This window comes from Asterias rubens, chromosome 2 (assembly GCF_902459465.1).
Source record: "Asterias rubens chromosome 2, eAstRub1.3, whole genome shotgun sequence".
NCBI lineage: Eukaryota > Metazoa > Echinodermata > Asteroidea > Forcipulatida > Asteriidae > Asterias > Asterias rubens.
In genome coordinates this window covers 15,306,768-15,331,212 of record NC_047063.1, presented here as the reverse complement: position 1 = coordinate 15,331,212, position 24,445 = coordinate 15,306,768, and the positions used below count along the sequence as shown (strand labels likewise).

General features: G+C 39.4%; 1 protein-coding gene across 1 annotated transcript; it reads right to left on the bottom strand.

Moving 5' to 3' along the window:
* Positions 1–1,085: 1,085 nt before the first annotated feature.
* Positions 1,086–20,220, bottom strand: LOC117307123 (protein Wnt-16-like). The gene is made up of 4 exons (XM_033791784.1): positions 19,983–20,220; positions 17,069–17,361; positions 13,469–13,740; positions 1,086–2,384 (listed from the first exon to the last, which is right to left on the bottom strand). The coding sequence occupies exons 1-4, from the start codon at positions 20,081–20,083 to the stop codon at positions 1,917–1,919; spliced, it is 1,134 nt and encodes a 377-aa protein (XP_033647675.1). The 5' UTR covers positions 20,084–20,220; the 3' UTR covers positions 1,086–1,916.
* Between the last annotated feature and the right edge of the window lie 4,225 nt (positions 20,221–24,445).

Sequence of the window (24,445 nt, the reverse complement as noted above, 5' to 3'; positions counted from 1 at the left end):
TTTATTCGTATAATAAAAAGAATAATTTACACGTTTCTTTGTACAATAACTTCCTGCTACAATGCTGCCAAACTACACGACCCTCCCCCCCCCCCCCCCCCCCCTCGCCCCCGTTGTCAAAAACTCTCATTGATGAACGTCTTAATATACTTTTAGTTAGACTTCAAACCAGTCTATCTGCGCCCAATGGTGAAATAACCCATGCTCCAATACCCGGATCAAGTTAAGGTGGAATATGAAATTTCTGACCAAGATCCATGGCCAGTGACACCTTGACATTATTCCGACCCAGAGTTAAAGGCACTGGACACTATTGGTAATTGCTTTAAAAAATATTATTATCATAAAACATTACTTGGTAACGAGTAATGGGGAGCTGTTGATAGTATAAAACATTGTGAGAAACGGCTCCCTCTGAAGTAAAGCAGTTTTCGAGAAAGAAGTAATTGTCCACGAATATGATTTCGAGACTGGTCTTTGACAACTACCAAACGTGTCCACTGCCTTTACGTCTATTAAATACACTTGTCCATGGTCCATTCTTTGTCATCCAAAAAGGCGGTCAGTGACATTTTTACGGGAAAATCTTTAAAACGTAAGTATAAAGCGGATTATACCTTCTTATACTGGCCAAGTCTAATAAATAAAAGGTAAAAGTTGATTTAATTTTTTAGAAGAAATTAAAATACCGCATAGGCCTAATACTACATGTTGTTATATCAATACTAATTGATGGGGGAACTGGAAGGAATAGTGTTTGACCCGACACAGTTCATATTTGCATTGATCCTTTCTTATAGTATTTGGCAATTTGATTTTTTTGTTTTAAATAATATAAAGATTCTCCGATACTTAGTTGAAGGAATGAGCTGCACATCATTAGGTTCATACTTAAATGGTTACCTCTGTCATACTGCCCTCAATCAGTGCTCAGTATTAAGTTTATCCAGCGTTCTAGAGTTGAAAAACAGTAAAACCCACACTGAAGGGCCACCATTACGTCTTTTTACAAAGTAACAATTCATTATAAATGACCAACAGAATCACTTAACTGTGAGGAAACGAATCCCGCCCCACCCACACCGATTATAAATAATTTATTACTGCTGCAATATCATATTCCCTTTGTCATATATGAATAGCCGCTCGCGTAAAAAATAAAATGCTTGTTCACAGTTTTTATTGTTTAAAATTGACTCTGCAGTCACTCAGTTTCCCGGGTGCTCAAGACCAACCAGTTTTCTGGCGTTGTTCACGAGCCTAAAAGAGGGACGTCATATTATTTTTATGGTGAGGCAAACCGTTCGTATGTATTTGTGAGGGCGCCCTACAAAGTCACCGCGGAAAAGAACAGTAACGTTGTTTTGGATTCAATAAGCCTTTTTGAGATGGTCGACACAATACTAAGACACTAGTTTCGGTAAATTTGTCTGTATACACCCAAACCAAACAGTGCACTCCTAGGCTATGCTTTTAACATGAATGTGACCGTGCAAGGGTGTCAGCAAATAGAACTGCTGAACAGAGTTTACCGTTGCTAAATAATAGGCACTAACGTCATGTTATATCGCCATTACTGTATTATTGTCAATGGAACATTTTATTTGAATACACATTGTTATAATAGAAAAGTTATAATCAATAAATCATCACCTTTTTATACAATTTTAATAATTATTTTGATTTAACGTGGTACCGCAAACTACCATATGAATAGCACTCCTCGTGGTAAACCTTCACACAGAAAATGTCTCTGTCATTTGTTGTCTCTTAGGGCACGGTCTTACACGTATCGACGTTGCGGCGTGGTCTTGTAATAGGTAGTTGGTGAGATCTCAATTATCACTACAGCATGGATGTTTACAGTTTCTACGTTGGGCGTGGTCCTCAGAGGCGTTCTGGTAAAACATCAATTCTCACTTGCAAGTGAATACGTCCGTAACAGTTTCACAAACCCTACATTTCACTTCACAGCACCAGATGAATTTGCAATCGCATCTCTCCACCAGTCTCACCTCTTGTGTGTTATAACCTCTCCCACAACACAACAGATCGCAACTATCACCACCACTCGATGTCCGGTTGCACTCTCTACCGGATGTTCCCATAATGCCTTTGGAAAGGTCACGCACGCAATAATTTGGCGACCTCTCCAGATGAACCAGTTCTTCCATGGTGATGGGTACTTTGCGCATGCTCCTTTCTTTCCTTCGTAGTCTCCTCTTCGTGGGGCGGTTGAGGACCTCTACTGACTGGATGTATTTCCTCTTGAGGTAGTCTCCAACAACTAGAAAGTCTGGTACGGTGTTCCAGCAAGATTTGACGGTGCAAGATCCAGACACGCCGTGGCAGCGGCATTGCCTCGTCATGAATTGCTGGATGATCTGCAAAGAGGAAGTAACATTTTATTAAGTTTACGATTTGTATCCAGACTTTGCTGCGGTGGCAAACACTAAGTTAAAGATTGGTCGAGCATTTTTTGCATTACGGTACATTGGAGCCTCACCACTACCATTGCGGATGTTCCTACATGTACATAGTGTCTCATACAAATACAATCTGCAAGGGTTTGATGAAACGCGCTTAACTTTTATGACCACTAAGAGATTCTCAATTAGTGTGCGACGCGCATAAACCATTAAAAGTAGTGTTAGATTTCTCTCTATTATGTTCAGTTCCGCGAATACTAAAACATTGATTTATAGTCTTCCGTTTTGGTGAGATTGCCCAAGGAAACAATCTTAAAACAAACTAAACAAAGTCATTAACTGCGGACTCATCCAAAGAGGGCGCTATGTAAAGGTACCCATCTGATGAGTCACTCCATTAGCAAAGCGGTAGTGATCATTCAAAATCGATTGACAATGACCAAGAACATCAGCCCAGTCGTCGAGTCATGTTATTATACATAATTTGAGGAGCCGTCATAAACTGAGGCTATACATTAACTCCAGACCTGGTTGATTCCTGACCTCCAGATGACTGTCCTGTCCGATCTGACCAAATCTAATAACATATCGACGCCGGTATCTATGGGTGAAGCCTAGATTTGGTTCCACACTCCGTGCAGACATTTTAAGAAACAGAATGTCCTGCTTCTTTAATATTTAAACCGTACTTACAAAACGGGGAACTTCTGAAAACCCCTCACTTTTGGTGTACGATTTTGGTCTTATATAAACATTGTGTAAAAGTGAATCCACTGAAGATGCCGATTTGGATAGGAAGGAGACGGTACACCGATGAAGCTGTACGGAATGCTCACGCAAACAAAATAAACTTAACGTAATACAAACAGTCATTCTATACGTACAACTTTTAATGTTATTGACAAGCTTCCAAAAATACGGCCATGGCTCAGAAACGACACAAGCATTATTTATAAGCAGTAGCCTACCAAAGAAATAGTGACGGCGATAAAAAAAATGCCTTGAGAGCTGTGGCACCAACCATACTTGTGCTTTTACAATTACAATGAATTCATCAATAATAAAAAGTTTTCGGTAATTTGCACGGTATGTGGTTCAGTTATGCAGTCCCGGATGAATGTACCATAGGAAGGACACCTGTCATTACAACGCTAATGAGTGTCAGTGTGTAGTGTAAAGTAGGCCGGGTTCAAATCAAGCGACTTCGGCTACGACTAGTCATTTTTGGCTGCAGTGACAACGTTGGAGCCTTACTCTATGGTTGGAGAATAGGTATTTTCAGCGAGCCGGCCAAAGCCACTCCCGAAGCCATCAATGTGGATACGGCCTCATTTATTGTGTATCTCTGATAAAAAAAAACCCATGTGGCCACTCAGCCTTCTGACTGCAATTCCAGTCACCAGTATATCCAATTGACAAGGCAATTGTCAATACATTTGTCTGAGTGTTTGACAGCCAATTAATCCCAATTACAGGAATAGGTATGGGTTGACAAAGAGGGACCACACCAATGACTTCATGACGTGTTATGGCGATTACCAAACCAGTCCCTTTGTACTATGGTACAACCTGTCAAGACATTTGGGTATCATCTATTCTAAACACACGTCAGGGCACCGTGATACTAGACTACAGGGTCCGTAAGGTGAGGGTCAACTTATCAACAACTCTGTCCCATTCAGACCAATTTTTAACAACTTGTTGTCATCGTAATTGTACCGAGGAACATGGATCGAGTTTATCCCTTTTCCACGTACGCCATTTTGAATCATTTCTGCATGGGATGACGTCATGCTAAAGTTATGTACGGCTTGGGACATCTGCGTCTGCAAAAAGCACAAAACTTTGCCAATGTGCCAATAAATGGCGCCAAAACCAAGTAGTTTGACTGAAAGGTAATGCTAATCCCATGTCCGATGAGATCGGCAGATAAGTCTACTCCAACAAGACTTCCATTAGTCACTGGAGATCATACACCCACCGTTGACATAATGTTACGGGTTTCAACGTCGGTACGACTGTGACAGTCGCAGGCCGAAATTGGTATATCCTGAATGTGGAACTGTTTGTGATGATTTCCAAACAATAATTGTTGACACAGGTTAAATAAGCCATCAGCTGTCGTTCGCTTTTAGATTTGTTACTAAATTTTTCCAAATATTAGTTACCAAAACTGAACTTTGTCTTTAAGGTATGGTACTTTTGATCAATATAAATCCTCACTCGGTATGTCCCATGTTTAAAATAACAAACTTTAGGGCTCAATTGGTCATCAATTCTCAAGCCTTTCTCAAAGCCTTTCTCAGACTCAAATGTTTCGGGGAATTACTACCACTTTCTCTATTTCTCCAACGTGTTGTATTGTCGTTGCTAACAATCAAAAGCCTTTTACAAATCTGAAGTTTTTACTATTTATACCATCCCTTTAAAAACTTCAGTTCGTCGGTTGTATATACAGGAAGTAACTGACTGTAGTTGCATGCAACTGTGCCAACTTTAAGGAATACAGAGAAGTTGAAAATGTTGATCTTTCCTTTTCAAGTTGGCATTGACAGCTGACAATATTGACCAATCACAAAGCTTAGCATACATCTGGTTGTGATTGGTTGGCTAGCAGACCTACAGATGTCCTTAAATGTCAAAGGTTCATACTGAGTATACAATACCAAAGCCTCTAGCTGGAAACAAATGCGACCTCACTCTCTAAAAGAGTCGGACCATAAAATGGCCACCGAAAAGCTAGCCCCAAAGCGTATAGATGGTATCACTTTACTTATAAAACACCCCAGTATACCGACAGTAAATTACCCCATTAATTCTACAAATAACACGGATATTCAATCAATTAACGGACAAAGATCTGGTTCCCAAAACGAACGTGATTTCAGCCAAGGAAAGGTGATTAGGCTACAACCCAATAGAGAAAGGCGATACACTGTTACAAGTTCAGACACATTGCTTGTGTCGCAGATTAGGTTCTACCGTACAGACATGTTTTAAAGATGGCTTCAATTTAAGAGGCAGGAAACTCATCCCTGAGGTGGAATTACCGAAAGAGACGAAGTAGTTTTTTCTTACTTGGGGTGATTAATCAGTACAGGATACAGCATTGTTTATGTAAGTTCTCATATCACAGTGGCCGCACCCAAGGGGGAGGCTTAGGGCTCCAGACCCTCAAGGGCCGGCCGATTTTAGTTGAGAGGAAAATAAAATAAAATCCTTACAAAGGAGCACTTGTAGAGCATTGGAAAAAGGGTGGCACACCCCGAAAATCGTACGTTCTGTATTAGTAGTGTTTTTATTTGTATTTACATGAGCCCCCTCTTCACCATCCCAAGCTCACTCCCTCCACCATTCAGTGGACACTATTTGTAATTACTCAAAAAAAATGTTTAGCATAAAACCCTATAGGTGACGAGTAATGGGGAGATGTTGATAGTATAAATTATTGTGAGAAACGGCTCCCTCTGAAGTGACGTAGTTTTCGAGAAACAATTAATTTTCCACCAATTACCAATAGTGTCCATAATGGACATGTCTCAAAATAATATCTACAGATAGGAGGTTGCCTAATGGGATCGCTGAAAACGATTTTTCTCCCTGTATTAATCTGAGACGTGTTGGACTTCATTCAGTTTGAAAATGAATGTGTAACATTTAACAATAATGTTATTTATTATCAAAAATGACTCCATTCCACCGTGCCAATTTTACTTTTTAGAATTGACTATGGTTTATGTTCTTTGAGAAAAAAAACCCAGAAAAAAACATGGATGACAGACAAATTAAGATGATAAAGGTTTTGTCAAACAAAATTTCCCATAAATAGATGAGAACATAGCATAAGATATTGCAAACTGCCTACCAACCAAAATAACCAATTAGCATTTTTTTTCGTTAGCCTTTGACAAAGACTCTACTATATAGGGTTGAAACGTCAGGCCATTACTATTTATTTGCAGTTGTTTTTCGTCACAGTTAGATCACGTATAGAGAACAGACCACTCTGGTTAGACGAATGAAAAACAGTATCAGAAAAGAAAAAAAATCAAACACTTGTCATTGTAATCCTTCACTGTAAAACATAAGCCGTTTTGACAGCTTGAAAGCCGAGAGTTCACATTCACAAACTGCACGAGGGACCAAGCCATGTTGCAATATTTCCAATTTCAAGGTGTTGTTTCAGCACCCTTGAAGACCCGGCGTGCCTCGGTGTCCAATATAGGGACACCACGCTGGCAGAAAATTGGCCGAACATCGCGGGCAGTGGTAAGTATCGGATTAGTTATCAAGATACAGGGTCGATCTAATTTATCAGAAATGTGTGTAAATACAGACCATTTGAAACGCTTAAAGGCTAATAATTTTGGATGTCACTTTCTCTCCTTCATGGGCAAGCTATGGCAAACTAGCCCCACAGCAAAAGGACAAAATATACATGTATACTACTTGTTATTACTTTATCGATTATTGCTTTTTTTTTTTTTAATACTTTATTTGTTATAATTATGATTAGCTATTATTCATTGCCCGATAGATTGTTCGTTAATCATGTCTCCCATAAATCATGTCTCCCATAAATAAATAAAAATCCTTGCGACTTGATTATTGGAGCAAAACAGAACCGACCACAGATAAATAATTAACGTTAGTGTACATGAATCTTCGAGACTTGCGAAAACATAGACCTACCCGTGCCACACATGAAATACACAATTTCATGTCTAAAGGTGGTAGCGTTTAAAATGTTGTGTTAACAATGGAGCGGTTATGGCCACGTAGAAAGAATACTCCATAATAGGAGACTTTTCAACGCTAGGTGGCAGCAGACATACTGGGTAAGTTTCCATTGTTTACGTAGTTCTGAACATGCGCATAATTCTGAGAACAATGGATTTACCCGGTAAGTCTGCTGCCCTCTATCGTCCCAGAAAGTCTCCCATTGGAACACACAATCTGAGAAAAGATTTATGCCTTAAGCATTTCTTAAATTGGAATGTCTTTGAATCACTCTCCCTAAAACCACATTCCTTTAAAATGGAATTGTTCTCAAAATGTTAGACTTTATCAACAGCTGAAGTGCCTCTCATCAAGTTAGTTTTTTGGGGGGCAATAATGTTTAGAGTAATTACCAATGATATTCATTCCCTTTAATGATACCCTCGTTTTCGTATAAAACAAGTTACAGTAGTGACTGACTTTTTAAGGATTGAATAATGGGAATGCCTCCATACAGAAGCCCCGAAAAGCAATAACTTTAAGACACCTGCCTCCTTGCCAATGTTACTAAGATGTCATGCCAGGAAGAAAATATAACGACATAATGAATTAATTTAATTGGGTTTGCTCCACTTTTCCAGACTTAATCTGACGTCAATCTTAGCATGCTCCATGAAAGTTAATATTCCCTGGATTATGATTCAATTTGCACTTGATCAATACTTAGAGTTCGTCGATCTGTATAAGTAGGTTCATTGGTCTATAGGTCATTTAAGTAGCCTCCAAATCAATTCGTTTTTACATGAGCTGATTAGAAACAGTTTTCCTGGGGTACAGACGTGTTTGGGCCCCGTTTATGACAAACCTTGCAATATGGGGATCAAGGTACGTACTTGTAACCACATAACGTTCGACAAAGAGACTAGTCCAGACTTTTTTAGTTCAGTTGATAACTTCTAGATATTGAGTTCACACCAAAAATAATGACTCGTTCAAATGTACATGAAATCTTCAGTCTGCTGCAAAACCTATATTTGTTTTGAGAGTATGGCAGAAGAAAACGCATGTGGACAGTTTCTTGGACTTGTATGCTTGCACGGTCCAGGGATCGAAAAGCGAAGAAGACGACAAAGATGTAAATAGAAAAGTGATAAATATTGTTTTCAAATCAAATCACTTTTTATGTGCATTCTCTTTAAGAAATGTTTACAGCCCGAAATTCTGATATATATATATTATCAAAACACTAAGACCACATACATCCTTATTTTCAAATTTTGAAACAGATAGGCTACCCCGGCTACTTTTTCTTTAAAAACTTGCCCAATTACAAACCCTCCATGAAATAGTCCATTTTATAAGTGTAATGCAATATTTTTCGACATGCCCATCCGTGCATGGAAACATGAAGGCCTCACAGTCACATTGCTGCGGTGTTGTCCTTTGAAGTATCCATTCCGAATCTGGGAGCTTACTATGGACAGCCCCATACTCCCACATGGATCTACATAGTTCGCTTTATTGTCAGAGTTTGATTTTCCTGATATTTGGGGTTTGCCCTTGTAGTTAAAATCCCCTTCATGTCTAGTCTAGCCCACTATTCTCCGGATAATTACACTGACTACAGCCGACCCTCTTCAGACTAGCTCATCCCCATTTTATTGGAATTATGCCATCAAACACCTACTCCTTACAGGGGAACAAAGCCAAGCTCTCCAAATCATTATCTCTATAAGCCGGGATATTTGCAACAATGGCATGTCGGGCGCACACAAACGCCGTTGTCCTTTCCCGAACAACGGCGGCCGTTTTATGGCTGAGAACAACAAGAGAGAAAAACATTGCATGACCTTCTTGTGCTCGTCGGATAATTTATGACCAGATTGTATTTTTTTTTCGAGATACGATTTACGTATATATATATATATATATCTATAGACATGGTATCCATTTCGTAACTTGTGAAATTGATAAGTAAAATGCCAATTTGGAAGGAGCGAGATGGTTTTCAAAATATTTTCTTTCAAAAGTTTGGGCAGATAAAACCACCATCGTTATCGTTATGCCACATAAAACTAAACAATTTGACACAAACGCACATGTGCGGTGGTGATTGGTTTGCCGACTCGTAGTTTGTGTAATATCCAAACAATAGAATCACAGTTGACAAAACCAATAAAAAGCTTCGCATTAAAGCTGTTTTAACAGTTATTGCCAGTAATAAAGATACTGTTATGTGTATGTTGACTTAGGTCACAGGTCATTCACAGGTTATTCACAGTTCACACAGTTCACAGTAGGTAACCTGCATGACAAGAAGTTCGAATCAGTGTGAATGCATGTTTTTTGCTGTATTGGGTGTGACCATAATTAACTGACTAATTATCTTGAGCTGATGGTAAAGATAATGTGTGAGTCATTGAGTGGTAATTAGCACATCAGACAGCAATACGTAAAGGTGTTAAAGTAATTGGTTTTGCAAAAGTAAATTCATTTCATTCTCGAACACGAGTGCGGATGATACACAGCGAACCTGTGAAAACTGCATCCCTTCCTCCATGACTGCATCAACATAATAAGGCGGACAAAACAAAGGGAACGGTTCATGTGTCAGTGAACAGTGTCATTTTTTCTTCTTCGCGATTCAGTGTTTTTAACAAATAATGTCCAAAAACTTTTTGAGTAGTTAACCTTGCCCACGTACTGCTCTGGCCAAATATTACAGAATTAAACCAATCAATAATTTTTTCCATTTTGATTAATAATAATTTCGAAACGCTTTCGACGTTTCAGCGCATGTAAATCCATAGAGCAAGGGTACAATCTTACGACATCTATGAATGACAAGTCATTGGACATCTGTTTTCCCTGAGGCATGTTTAATACAAGCCAAATCCATCATCATCCTTTTTTAAGATAACATTCTTGAAGGAGGTACTTGACAAAATAGGTTTTCAAAAGTAAAAGGTCCTTGGCGTTATTAAGGATCTATTACTATAGACAGGAATGACTAATTTGAAAGCTTATGATTGCCGAATTAAGAAATAATCCACCAGTAAAATAGAAGTATGTTAATCTGAATTAGTAATAGTGATTGTCAAGAAAATAAAACGTTCCACATTTTCAAAATTGTCGAAACATTCACAGGTTTGTTGTATCATAGACCAATGGTTGTAAGGTGTGTTATTTATAATATATAGAGAATATAAATGAAATTACTCTTTCACCAATGATACCCTTATTTCTTTCGAAACATAAATAGACTAATGATGACATCATCTTCCCTGAGGTGAGAACCTTCTGTTTGCCAAAGTGTTACCAACAAGCCTCAACACTTTTAATCCCATGTTAAGTAGGTGTTAATCCGGCCTGATCCGGCGAATACATACAGTTATCTTGAGATTCTTGGCCGGATTAAACGATGAAGATTTCTCACAACAAGGTGTGATTTCTCTCATGTGGTCACACTATACCCCCCCGAATAAATACACGGATACAATAAGGTGGGAAGTGTGGCATTCACACGGCCGACCAATACAATGAAATCTATACCTAGTTCCGGGGAAAGTAAGGTTTGCAGAAGCAACATGAAATTGATTTCAGGTTGGAGGAATGTCCGCGAGAAACAACACACTAAGTGGTTTCTAAGGATGAGTCATGGGTATTATCTCGAATGTAGTTTCTTGAAGTATTTTAACAACATTCTTGTAAGAAAACAGAGGGAGGTATCGTAGTAATTTTTTTGAAGGAGGAGGACAAACTTCGATAACCAACTACGAGAATCTAAAAAAAAGTGTACCAAAATCAGGGTAAAACTGTCGAACATTTTCCCCAAATTAACTGAGAAAATGTCAACATTCAATAGTTATTCCTTCGTCATCAGCCAGTTTGGGAATTAATCACAACAATTTCAACGATATTGAAAACTATAGGCCATTGTAAAAACACACAATAAAATTATATTGCTAATTTGCAGCGGTAAAGGCCCCATTTTATTGCAGTGTCTGATAAAGCGTACAATAATTCCCATCAGAAAAGACAAAAGAAAGCACAAAGTTGATTCAAATTTAACGCACACACAGAATGTAAACACCAAGTTAAAAGCCACCTGTCCACCCCCTCAGTCCTCTTCAGCCGAAACAGGTATGCAAATTGGAGTGATTATACTGGTAACAGTCTAGTCACCTCATCCCAAAACGTGGCAGCAATGATATTAGCAAACATGGACGAGCCCTTAATGAGGGTTTTACAATGTTGACACAAATCATAAAATAAATGCCGAATCGTAAAACGTGCACGTTGTCAATGGCGAAGAAACTATTCACAGCACAGACTAAGAATAGACGGTCATTACAGAGATACAAGACATAACAATAATGTAAGAATATTTGCAAATACAAGCAATAGATTCGGGCATCAGTGCTCCGTTTTTGAAAGGGCAAGGAAGGGCACCAAGGCATGTTCTCCTTTGTAAAGGGCACCCCTACATGATGAATGTAGATTTCTATTGGAGCATTTCAAGGCCACCTAGGCTTGAGGCAATCGCCTCCGTTGCCTTCAAATTAGGGACTTTTCGTTTTCGACGACGGATGGTTCTGCGACGGTTGTTCAGCTAAACGTTGTCGTTTTCAGCACAACGAAGATTCATCCCAAGTACTGTCGCAGAAATTGAGGGACGACCGTCCTCAAAGCCGACGCATGCGCAGATGACGCCGATGTTATCCTTACCGTCGCAGAACCATCCGTCGTCGAAAACGAAAAGTCCCTTTTAATATACCAGGCCTGCAGATACACAATCTCGGTCCCTTTATATCAATTTCCATTCCACTAAAGTGCCAACATGCACATATGAGGCAAATTGCCGATGTTTTTCGTACAGGCTCGGTCAATCAATTCAAACTGACAGTCAAAGACGAAAGATCGATTGTTGCAATCGGTAAAACAGCCCTTTCACAAACGCCAACAGTAAAACTCCGTCGACTGTCGTTGTTTATATTTTCAAATGTCAGTTGCGTTAGCTGCTTTCTCCCCCGTTTTGTCCCTACATATTTGGTTTTATATAGTGTTGATGATGTTTTATGAAGTGTGGTTTGAATGAACAATTGGATATACAACTTCCATACAAACAAGTGGAGTACCAGCCAACATAGCTGTAACGTGTCATGACATGGTATGAAACCATTCTTGGAATTCAAGGTTTATGATTTTATGACATCATAGTTTATCAACGCATAAAACGTCCGTATCTGTTTGTTGATAAGTTGTTGGAGTTAGGACAACCATATATCCAGTTTGTGTGGCTGTTCAGTATGCCTTGAACAATAAAACCTGACTAAATGGAAACTGTCATATTAAGATCCATGTGGAACACCACCAATCAGTCTTTGTTGACCACACATTAAGTCATAATGTTAATACAACAATGGGGACCAAGGCCATGGAAGTTGGAAGAAAACAACGATAATCTGAATCAAGATGCAATGTCAATATTGTTTTGTTTGAGAACATACTTTTTAGCTTCTGATCCAATTGCAGTTCATGTTTGGTGTTAAATAATTACTTTTTGAATAACAAATTACTTTTAAATCCAAGGTTTTTGATAAAATTTCAAATTGCCGAAAACTCCTTTCAAATTATAACAAGTCAGGCTTTTAAATTGGAACAATTTTAGAGGAAGCTTAAAAACACCTTAGCACAATTTCATGGAGCAGCTTACGCACAAACTTTTGCTGAAATATGTGCTGATTCGATGGTAAGCATAAAGTTTGAAACGAACATAAAAATACAAGAACCCATTTGAGAAAAAAACCTTACACCTTCCAAAGTGATAAACAACACTGTTTTTATATAAGAACACCTTAGTTAAACCACAGTGAATGTCACTACCTCAATCTTGATGGCTGACTATAAGAAATTTACTTTAAAAAAGGAACACCGCGCCTTTTTGTATGGGGCTCATGATGGCGTGATCTACGTTTGTGCGTCTGCTGGTGCACATCAACTTTTGTGTGTTTTGCCAACAAATAGTGTCTTTACGCATGCGTGAATGGAATTAGCATATTTCACGGAAATGCTAATTAATGCAGAAGGCTATAAAAGATTACGATAAACTTGTCATGTGAGTACGCTTCGAAATCGAAATCTCCAACCTCGATGGTGAAAACAACCAAAATTACCTTCCACGTTTTAGAAACTTTGGATTCCATATTCAGGCATCGTCTTTTAGCAAGGTCAAAACCGAGAGCTCGAGGGCCCAAAGTCATGCTTTCGAAAATACCTATTTGTACTACTACTGATACCAAAAAGTGACAAAATATTACCTGTCTTCCAACCTCATTGTTGTGTAAGTTCATGGCATTGCGGACTTTGCTGTCGGTATCCTCAGCAGCGTCGACAAACTGCTTGCCAATCTTGACTCCATAGGCCACATTATCGCTACATCCTCCCCACTGCCAACCCTCCTCATTGAAGACACCATTGCGGGACACATCGCATGAACAGTCAGTCAAGTTACCCATGCTGCATGTCTTCGTCACGGCATGAACTACTCCAGCACTGGTAATAGCATACACAAATGCTGTCTCTCTGCTAGCTGTTTAGTGATAGAAAAGAAGATACAAGATTAGAAATTCGAAAGCTTGCATGTACATAAACAATGAGAATGTTCATACTTTGAACCTTATTCCAAAGGTCTGTCAACAACAATGAAAATGTCATAACAAAAATGTGGGTTACTGTTACTTACTCTCTTTCATAAGTAAAACGAAATAACACAAAACGGTGCGGTTTCAATCGCTAAGATTCTCGTGCCTTGTGGCTCTGAGCCAGCCATCATGGCCCAATTTCATAAAGCTGTTAAAAGAAAATACTGCTTGACAAATTCACAACAATGCAAACTTAATGTAATGTTGGCTGGTTAAGCTGTTTCTGTTAAGCAAAACTTGTTAAGCTTACAGGCTTTATAAAATTGGGCCCTGGCCCTTAGAGCCGAATATGGGTTTGCGATCACCATTTTCGCTTACTGCGCCGTTCAAGCGCCGAATGTACGCGCACAAGCAAACATTTGCTCCTATTTATAACTCGTGAAATGTGCTTGACGTAAGACGGTAAGCATAGCCATGAAATTGGGCCCTGATGGACATACGAACAGGTTCAAGAAAACAGAAGAGAACCAAACCACAGATGATGAAAGTTTCTACCCAAACCAACAGTGTTTGTTTTATATATGTTGAGTTGTTTTTATTCGCCGGAATATCCATGGTAATTATAAACAAGATGGCATAACAGGTCAGAAAGTGCCAAACTCATTTAATGCTTTTCTATCCTGATGGACAGAGCCCGTGGGTCGTGACCTTTTATCGTATTCCCAGATAACCATGGTAGACATCAATATCTCCTTGGAATTTAAAACGTGTTCGTGTTCTCAAAAATCCCACTGCCTTCTTGGGCCTCAAACAAGATGTAATTACACCACTAATTGGTAGCATTACACCCATGTTATGTTGCTAGCGGACTGATGGACACACTACCCGGAGATTTAGTCCAGATTATACCCCAAAACAGAACCCAAACCTAGAATGGGTAGGATTGTGTGAACCGAAAACGTGTTCGATTAGCTCGTCACTAGATGCCATGAGTGACCCGCGGCAATGTTTTCATACGAAGCGGGGGTTCTAATTGAAAGCAATCATTCAGCGTGTTGTTTTTGTTTCAATTTATAACAAGGAGACGGAGCAGATTTAAAGAATTTGTTGAGAAATCTGCAGCGATTATGGGTTGGGACAAACATTCGTGCAACGACCTTAACGCTTAAAAAGGCAAAGTTGTTTTAATAAAAAAAGGGCGGTTAGTAATAATTACTCCAAACATTAATGACCATAAAAACTCACATTGATTAGTAAGAAGCACTGCAGCTGTTGATATTATGTATACCATTTTAAGAAACTTCAAAGTTATGATTTAAAGGCAGTGGACACTACTGGTAATTACTCAAAACAAATTATAATCATAAAACCTTTCTTGATTGCGAGTAATGGGGAGAGGTTGATAGTACAAAACATTGTGAGAAACGGCTCACTCTGAAGTGACGTAGCTTTTGAGAAAGAAGTTATTTTCCACAAATTTGATTTCGAGACTTCGGATTTAAAATTTGGGTTCTCGAAATCAAGCATCTGAAAGCACACAACTTCGTGCGACAAGGGTGTTTTTTTCTTTCATTGATATCTCGCAACTTCGACGACCGATTGAGCTCAAATTTTCACAGGTTTATTATTTTATGCACATGTTGAAATACACCAGCTGTGAAGACTAGTCTTTGACAATTACCAATAGTGTCCAGTGTCTTTAAGAGAGATATGGATTTTCAATCTGAGACACGTTTCTGCATGAATCGTTTTTAAGTCAGATTGTTTATTTCAATGGGACAACCATGAATAGATAAAGCAACAACATCAATACCCAAAAGTATTTGACAACAAAAACAAGCATTCAAATACAAGTGACACATTTACTTTCCATGAATGATATGCTTGTTTTTGAAACGGGGCAAGGGCACCCTATGAGAGAATTACAACTGTCTACCGGAGCATTTCAAGGGTCAAGGCAATGACCAGGGGCACGGAGGCAATCGCCTTCGTTGTCTCCGTGAAGTTCCAGGCTCGACTTTCGTCACATTGATGGGGAGGTAAGTTTAATTTGATCTCTACTGTAGTCTATTGAGCAAGGATCAACCGAGTCGACAGGGGTCTCAGGCGGTCAAAAGCATTAGAATTCCCAGGGCTCTGTGTTAGAGCTGGGATTATCTGCAATGTGTACAATAGCTCATGTGGACGGTATAGGGTTACTTGCGTTTACAACATGAAGGAGGACATACACGATCGGGCTTCCTCCATGGTTATAGAGAATCGAGGTCATGAGCAGCACATTATAGTGTTATGTTGGAACATCTTGATAACCCCCCCCCCCCCCACCTACCCCTTTGCAGCTTCGCGTATACAATGCATATGATTATTAAATTTAATTAGCGTTCGAACGAGCGAAGTAGGGTGCGGTTCAACAAAACGGAGGGTGTGGCTGTCACACAATGCTGACTGGTGTAACTGATATCCTAATAACTATCCTAATTATCACACCATGGATTGGCATGTATCATTAGGCTCAGTAGCGTAACTGGGGGAGTGGGGGGGGGGGGGGGCACACGTGCAAACCATAAATCCAAGCTAAAAACTAATGTTTGAGTGATAAAACACGCTGTTTGTGTACGCCACTCATGGATGGCACTGATTGAGTGTGGGCGTTCGGGCTAGACCTTCGGATACCTTGTTGAAAATTCTGCACATCCGGAAGCAATGCTTCCAAAACGAATACAGCATTGGGGGTTTATTAAGCCAATGTAGAAGAAAAACACAGCACAATGATGACCGCACACAGCCTTTTTATGAAGGGTTTAATGGGGCGAGCGGATTGCGGTGTCGATACCAAAAGATCGGGTGTTGCGGCGGGCCTTTGAAATGGCAGCAGTGACACCATGAGTGTCCTTGTGGGAGTCTTCCCTGTTAATTCCCTGACTAGACAGGGCACGTGTGTGTACAGGGATCGGACATTATAGTACGAGAAAATGAAGGTAAATAATGGTTATTCACAGTTAAGCCATTAGCCTGTAAAATTGACAACTTAATAATAGAACTTCAATGGACGATGGCTTTATTCGCCATATCAATATCTACATCAGTTTAACAATGAAGTTTCAAGGCCTTTATTAAAATAACTCTAACCATACGGCACACTTGAAAACTCGTGTATAGTATGTGTGCCTTATGCACCTGTAATGTTTCAGTGAAACACTGCAGTTGAAAAACAGAGCTCAAGTATTGTGGTTGTTTTGCATGTCGTCAAAGAGGTGCGAATTCATATATATTTACCTGTTTTCAACACTTTTCCGAAGGCATTCTGCTCCTGATCATGGATTGTACAGTTCCATCTTTCCTCACGGAATTGCCTCTGACACTCGACGATACCAAGCCGTGCTCCCGCTCCGATCACCGGTATAGTGTCTGGTCTCTGCTCGCAGACGACCCGCTGCTCGTTGGCCAAGTCAGGTACGAGGGAACAAACGGATTGGCCGGGGGGCGGTTGGACCACTGGGTCTGGATCCATGCTTGCCGGGATGTCATTTGGTTGGTTGGCGGTACCAAGGGATGCTATTCCGAGCCACCTGGGGAATATAAAATACAATAAGTCAAAGGTATTTATATAAACAAACAAAAGAAACAAACAAACCCAAAATGGGAAAACTCTGTACTGTATAGCCGCACACCCTTCGTAGGCTTTACTGCCCCTTGTTATTTTGGTAACACTTCAAATCAAAAGCTTACATCATTCACTTTACAGAAAAAATCAAAAGCTTTTAAAATCTCTTTTCGGATCATGCATCAAGTCAATCCAACTGGATTTTCTTCCTTCAAGGCAGTGGACACTATTGGTAATTGTCAAAGACTAGCCTTCACAGTTGGTGTATCTCAACATATGCATAAAATAACTAACCTGTGAAAATTTTAGCTCAATCGGTCATCAAAGTTGCGAGATAATAATGAAAGAAGAAAACACCCAAGTCACACGAAGTTGTGTGCGTTTAGATGGTTGATTTCGAGACCTCAAGTTCTAAACTTGAGGTCTCGAAATCAAATTCGTGGAAAATTACTTCTTTCTCGAAAACTACTCCACTTCAGAGGGAGCCGTTTCTCACAATGTTTTATACTGCCAACCTATCCCCATGTCTCTTTACCAAGTGAGGTTCAATGCTAATAATTATTTTGAGTAATAACCAATAGTGTCCACTGCCTTTAAATAAACAGTGTCGTTTCTGACAAAGTTTTATATCATCGGCAACTCCACAGTGCCTATCTACATGTACAAGGTAAGTTTTTATGGTCATTAATTTTTGGAGTAATTACCGAATGTAGGCCTATATACCCTCCTTTAATAAGACAACTATCAACTATGTAGGCCTAAATGATTCACGTATCAGTAACATTGAACTTCAACATGATGATGATTCACTGATGGGGATGGGCTGGACCAAACTTAGGAAGAACTTTGGGTGCAACTTAATCACTTCTTATCAGTGAATTTGATTATGCCCAACAACATGAATTTACTGGAATAATAGTTCCCAGATTCAAATTGCATTATACCAGGATCCGTTCTGGGTTAACCTAAAATGTTAAACCATTTCCTTGACAGAGAACTTTAAAATATTCTAGCATAAACAGTAGGCCCTAATGATTAATGCTCATTGGTTAACCACATCCATGTGATCTGCAGTGCAGAATTAATGTGTAGGTCTACACTACTTAGCGAATTAACGAGACGCTTGAACTTTGTTGTATAGGTCCCGTTTGTGCATGTGAGACCACGCATGCAAGAAAAATGACCACTTTATCATGGTCTGACCATGGAGGTAGAACTCTACCTACATGATGTGACAGATGTTTTTGGTTGAAAACTGAATGCCATGCCATGGGTCAGTCTCACGGAACAATTTAGAAGAATTCCGTCTAGAACTGCATTATATATATACAGCAGACAAAAATAAATTTAGATTTGTTGTTCTTGTTTCATTTCATTTTTTTAATTTTTTTTATTGATTTTAAATGTCACTGCTCGCTGCCCACAAAGGGCTCAAAGTTCGGGCTTAACTTTATCAAATTTGGTCAAAATTTACCTTAAATCTGGTATCCGGAAATTCCAATTCCCTTGAGAAAATTCAGTTTATGTCGCGGTTATAAAATATGACAAATAAAGCCAAAGACGTTGAACACTCGGTCAAAAAATGAGCTACAATCAGTAACTGTGTATAGTCCAATGTAATTGGAAGTGACGCGTAGAACAAGAAATCAGATGCCTGGAAGAGGGTTTTAGAGAAAGCCGCACTGCGGGCGATGTGTTGTGGGTTAACCATGGCCCCGGACTACGGTAAGGGTTCACCCACAACAAGACCTAGTTTGAAGAGGGTTGTTGTGCGGAGTCACTCCAGGGCATGGATTTACTATTATGGGACAATAAATACATGATCTTCTTTGCCTTGAGGGGACATGACACCACCAGTCTAATGGTAGACACTTCACAGGCGGAAGCATCATGTATTTTGTGTCAGTTACAATATGCTATAAAGTATTCAGCAATACAAAGTAGCCTATAGGCCCGTGCTTAGTCTAAGAAGAAACTATAATATAGGGCAAGGAAGGGCTAAGACTAATTAAGAGCCATTAATTCAAGAACCAACAGACATAGTTAATAATATCTTCTGTGCTTGGAGTTGATTACAGTTTGACAACAATAATTTAATATGTGTGTGCGCAAGTTTGTTTGCTGGATAAGTTTTGGATAAGTTTGATGGAATTTTGATGCAATATTTTACACATCTTTTCAAAAAGTAGACCTGTATATCATCGTAAAGCATAGGCCTACAGTTCCTCTGAATTATATTATTCGGTGATAGTCGTAGAAAGTTTAATAGGCCTATACTTCAATCATCAAATGTGACAATTCTCACCTATCTTCCAGGTATCGATACAATTATTGTACACAAACAAGTCAGATTGACAGAGCAATATCCGTCGGTCTAACCTTCGGCTGGACCCTACCCAACAAATAAAGCCAATCCCCTGCCATTAAAATGCCAATCCCCCCACGCAAGAACAGTTACACACAAAATGGTCGTAGAGTTATGAAATAAGATGGACGTGTGTTTTGTTGTATTTCTGTCTACGTGACTTTATAATAAATCAACAGTGACAATGTTATTATAACAAATGAACATATTATTATACTCACATCCATGATGCTTTCGAGGTAGCTGGGACCACACAAAGAAACACCAGACACGAAAACGTCAATCTCCATAATTCACACTTCGCTAACTTTTTGGAATCCATCCCCAACTTCAAACCCTTGTCCTCAAAAAATCACCTCTAATTTTTGAATTCTGCCCTTCAAAGTTTCCTCAAATGATGGAAGAAAACTACAAGTTATCAGTATAAATCCTGAGAACATGGAAGAATTTTCTCCATCAACCAACCTCCTTGCACGAACTCAAATTTGTATATACAGTGTGTGATAGAGTTCTTCGCAGGGCAAGAATGCACGCATGCTGTCGTTCCACTCCATTGAACAAACTTATCAAAGACACCGATAGGCGGTGACCCTTTGACTTCCCCATCCGATTGGTTGAGATGAAACGTAGCCGCTGCCTTAGCGGCCAATCAGTGGCGGTGCCTTATGAACATGGGCTGTCAATCATTGCGGTCGCTTTGAGAGGGTGGAGCCAAGCTCAAGTGGAAAAGACATTCCGCCGTTGCGCTAAAGTAATGAGTTTATTTGCAAGGAGGACACCGACTGTTAGTAACTCTGTGGGCACTATGGAAACATTTATTAGAGTTAAAGTATAGAGGGTCCATACAAGCATTGTGAAGATGGTGGAGGTATTGCGCCTAAACATCTGAGTAATAGAAGGTGATCCCTTTGAGAAAAAAGTTATCGTCCGAAGTTAATCGTAGTATCTGTTTACTGTAATGTTTCAATGAACAGAACATAGAAACATTTAGATTTAAGTGATGGGTCTATTTCTTTCTTCTCCATGGTAAAGACGGGCGGGTGTGATTTGTCGCTGATGATGATGGTTGAGGTTGTAATCATGTTTATGGTAACGGTGTCAATAATGATGACGAAGATGCCCGTTTGAACGAAGAAAATTAGAACGACCAGGGTTGGGGTGGGGGGGGAGGGGGTGATGACACTGGTGATGATGAGGTCACACCTTTATAGTAAACAATGAACAGGAAATAGGGTTATAATAAGAGCATACCAGCATCAATCAATCCTTTTGAGAAATAAGTACGGTTGTCTAAAATACAGTTAAAGGAACACGTTGCCTTGGATCGGACGAGTTGGTCTAAAATGTTTTAAAAGTAGAATATAATGATCCACACAAGTATCACTCAAAATTGCACGGTTTTCATTTTACGTCGCGAACTAACACGGTCGGCCATTTATGGGAGTCAAAAACTTGACTCCCATTAAATGGCCGACCGTGTTAGTCGACGAGGTAAAAAGAAAACCACGCAATTTCAAGGCATATTTGTGTAGGTCATTGTATTCTACTTTTACAACATCTTTCTAACCATATCGATTTTATAACAAACGGTTACAGAACGCCTTTCAAAGACCAACTCGACCGATCCAAGGCAACGTGTTCCTTTAATGTTGAGGTATAATAACTGATAGGAACGTGTAGGAACGCTCTGTATCTTGAAAATAGATCACCGCATTTGATGACATGATCACGGGTTGATTGGGAGGTGTGAATGAGAACTAGTGGATGAATAGTAATTCACCATTCCCTATCATCTTTTCATTCATGATTATACACTCATCAATGGTGAGACTGCTTATTCTGAGGGGTAAAACAGTGGAGGAAATCGTAAGCTTTCCAGTCAAGCAATGCGTGAGGCTCGCGCCTACGCGACCCTGTGGAACCCCGTTTTCACACCAAATTAAAACCCCAAAATAGTCCAACGTAATATTGCAAATTATAATAAATCGATATGTGATCATTGACCCTTATTGTTTATCCAAAACTTTACCGCAATAATAAATCTGCCGCATGCACACACCAAACTGATGGTGTAATTGACAAAATCAAAATACAGCTACAGGCAAAAGAACTATAACGATCTCCAAGCATTATTATGATGAATGTGGGTCTCAGAGACCGGGACCAGGCTGGTCGTGGAGGCGGGGATAAATGCTTTATTCACCCCGTACAATCACTCTAGTTGACAGCGACATGTTTTCACCTCAAGCGGTCTCTCGGGTGACGGTCTAAAATAGTAACTTTGACTTTTTTGTTAACTTCAAACTCTTTTTCAGTGAGGATCAAGATAGCGGTTGTAAGTGTATCACATGCGGTCTTTAGAATCACAAGACGCCCTCAAGCGGTTCTTTGTGTCACAATCAATTAAACTTTGGATAATGTTAGCCGTTCGGGGGGGGGGGCACACAGTCACACACACTGTTAGAATTTAAGATCAAATTTTACACAAAGTCCACGATCTTTTTAAGGCCTTCTTTAAGTAGAGACGGAAATGGCAATAATTCATTCAGCTCAGATCAGGGATCGTGTGGGTTCAAGATGAAAATGCAGGTTAGGGAACTTTTGCTTATTATGTGTTCAATTTTCAATTCAACGGGATACATTTGTATTAAAGGCAGTGGACACTATTGGTAATTACTCAAAATAATTGTTAGCATAAAACCTTTCTTGGTGATGAGTAATGGGGAGAGGTTGTTGGTATGAAACATTGTGAGAAACGGCTCCCTCTGAAGTGCCATAGCTTTCGAGAAAGAAGTAATTTTCCACGAATTTGATTTCGAGACCTCAGATTTAGAACTTGATGTCTCGAAATCAACCATCTAAACGCACACAACTTCGTGTGACATGGGTGTTTTTCTCTTTCATTATTATCTCGCAAGTTCGATGACCGATTGAGCTCCAATGTTCACAGGTTTGTTATTTTATGCATATGTTGAGATACACCAACTGTGAAGGCTAGTCTTTGATAATTACCAATAGTGTCCACTGCCTTTAAGACTGCAGAAACCTAGGGTGGTATCGGCCTATAACGATCCGTTAACAATGGTATGGAAACCAAACACCGGAGCAAAATTGCTTCATGGGCGTTTTTAGAAATAAAGTTCAACTCGCTTTGCCGTCCGTAGGCGAAATGAGACACTAGGCCTTTTCTAAGAAAATAAAGGTGTTATCAGGGCGCTAAAATGTAAATTCCTTATCAAAATGGTCGGGGCTCACTATCCGAATTTGTGCACAGAAGACAAAATATTACACGTATTTAAATTTTATTTGATATTACCCATGATTCGACGGTATAGAGTGCAGGCCTTCGTCCGCATGGTTTGTAACATGTTTTCAACAGCGGGCGCCAAACAGCTGAAACTTTTACTACGTGTGCTGGCTGGTGGGCATAATAACAACCAATAGCAACCCTAAAACAAATTGTTCGCCTGGTCCTAAAAACAACAAAACTGATCGTTTACTCAGTGGTTTCTGTAAAAATAAATTCATGTTCATCCAAACCAGCCAATTATTTCATCAAACCATGATCAAACTAAGTGATTCATATTCAATCAACAGTAATGGGTTAGTTTTCTTTTTATCACGTTCTTAATGAAACAATCGAAGTAAGAAAAGTTTAGGTCTTCAGATGATTTTTCTCTCAACAGTATTTCAGACATAAATTCATTACTCTAGAGATTTTTAATCTGAACTTACTAAGCAGCAGTGAACTTTCGGAATAAAACTGTTGTTCTTTTTGGACAGTCAAGCGATACATACGTTGTAATTATTACAGCATCTATGCGAACCTGTACTTGGGCTATTTCAAGGCCCATCTCATCGTAGTCGCTATTTTGATGAGTTATGACAATATTATCGTCGGCAAAGATTAAATCTCGGTCTATAATGACCTAACTGGCTAGAGCCTACCACCTCTGCCAAAGTATCCAACCCGGAACCCAAGACAAATATGAGGCAATCACTACCACAGGAAGAACCAACTACGTGTCGATCTCAACTTATCAATGAAGAGCAACTGCTACTCAAATGCTGTTCAAATATATGAGTTAACTGCGACTCATAATTTGAAGACTAAGTCTAGTTTTGGTTTGAAGAGGTATCGGTAGTATGGGTTATTGATCTTTGAATTCAAAATGGCGTGTTAGCATGGGGTAACTTCACCTCCATGAAACAAATTAATTTAAAAAAAAAATGACAGTATAGACCTTTATCATGGTGCAGTCATCTTGAACTTCTCCCATTTATATCAATGTTACCAAACAGAGGTTGGAAAAACAAACTAGCCTGGTTCCTCTTTGCAAAAGTTTATTTAGCAATCATTAGTGTTGTTCGATTCCAGGTACATGACCAAGATGGTGGCAACACGATAAAGGTCTATAGAAATGCAAACATTCATTAATATATCAAGTATATGGTGTTATAGGAATCGAAACTGATCATTGATATGTGATCAATCCACAACGCATAACCAACTGAAATATTTTAGGTGTACATAATTCTTGGCGACCCCCGTAGCAGCGACTAATTCTTCCAATCAGTGTCTTCGCGTGATGCTAATTCACAACACTGCAACTGTTTCTGTTATGGATGTCACTGTTTACTTATCTAGTATTGGATAGTTAGAGTATGCACAGCATGCAATGGT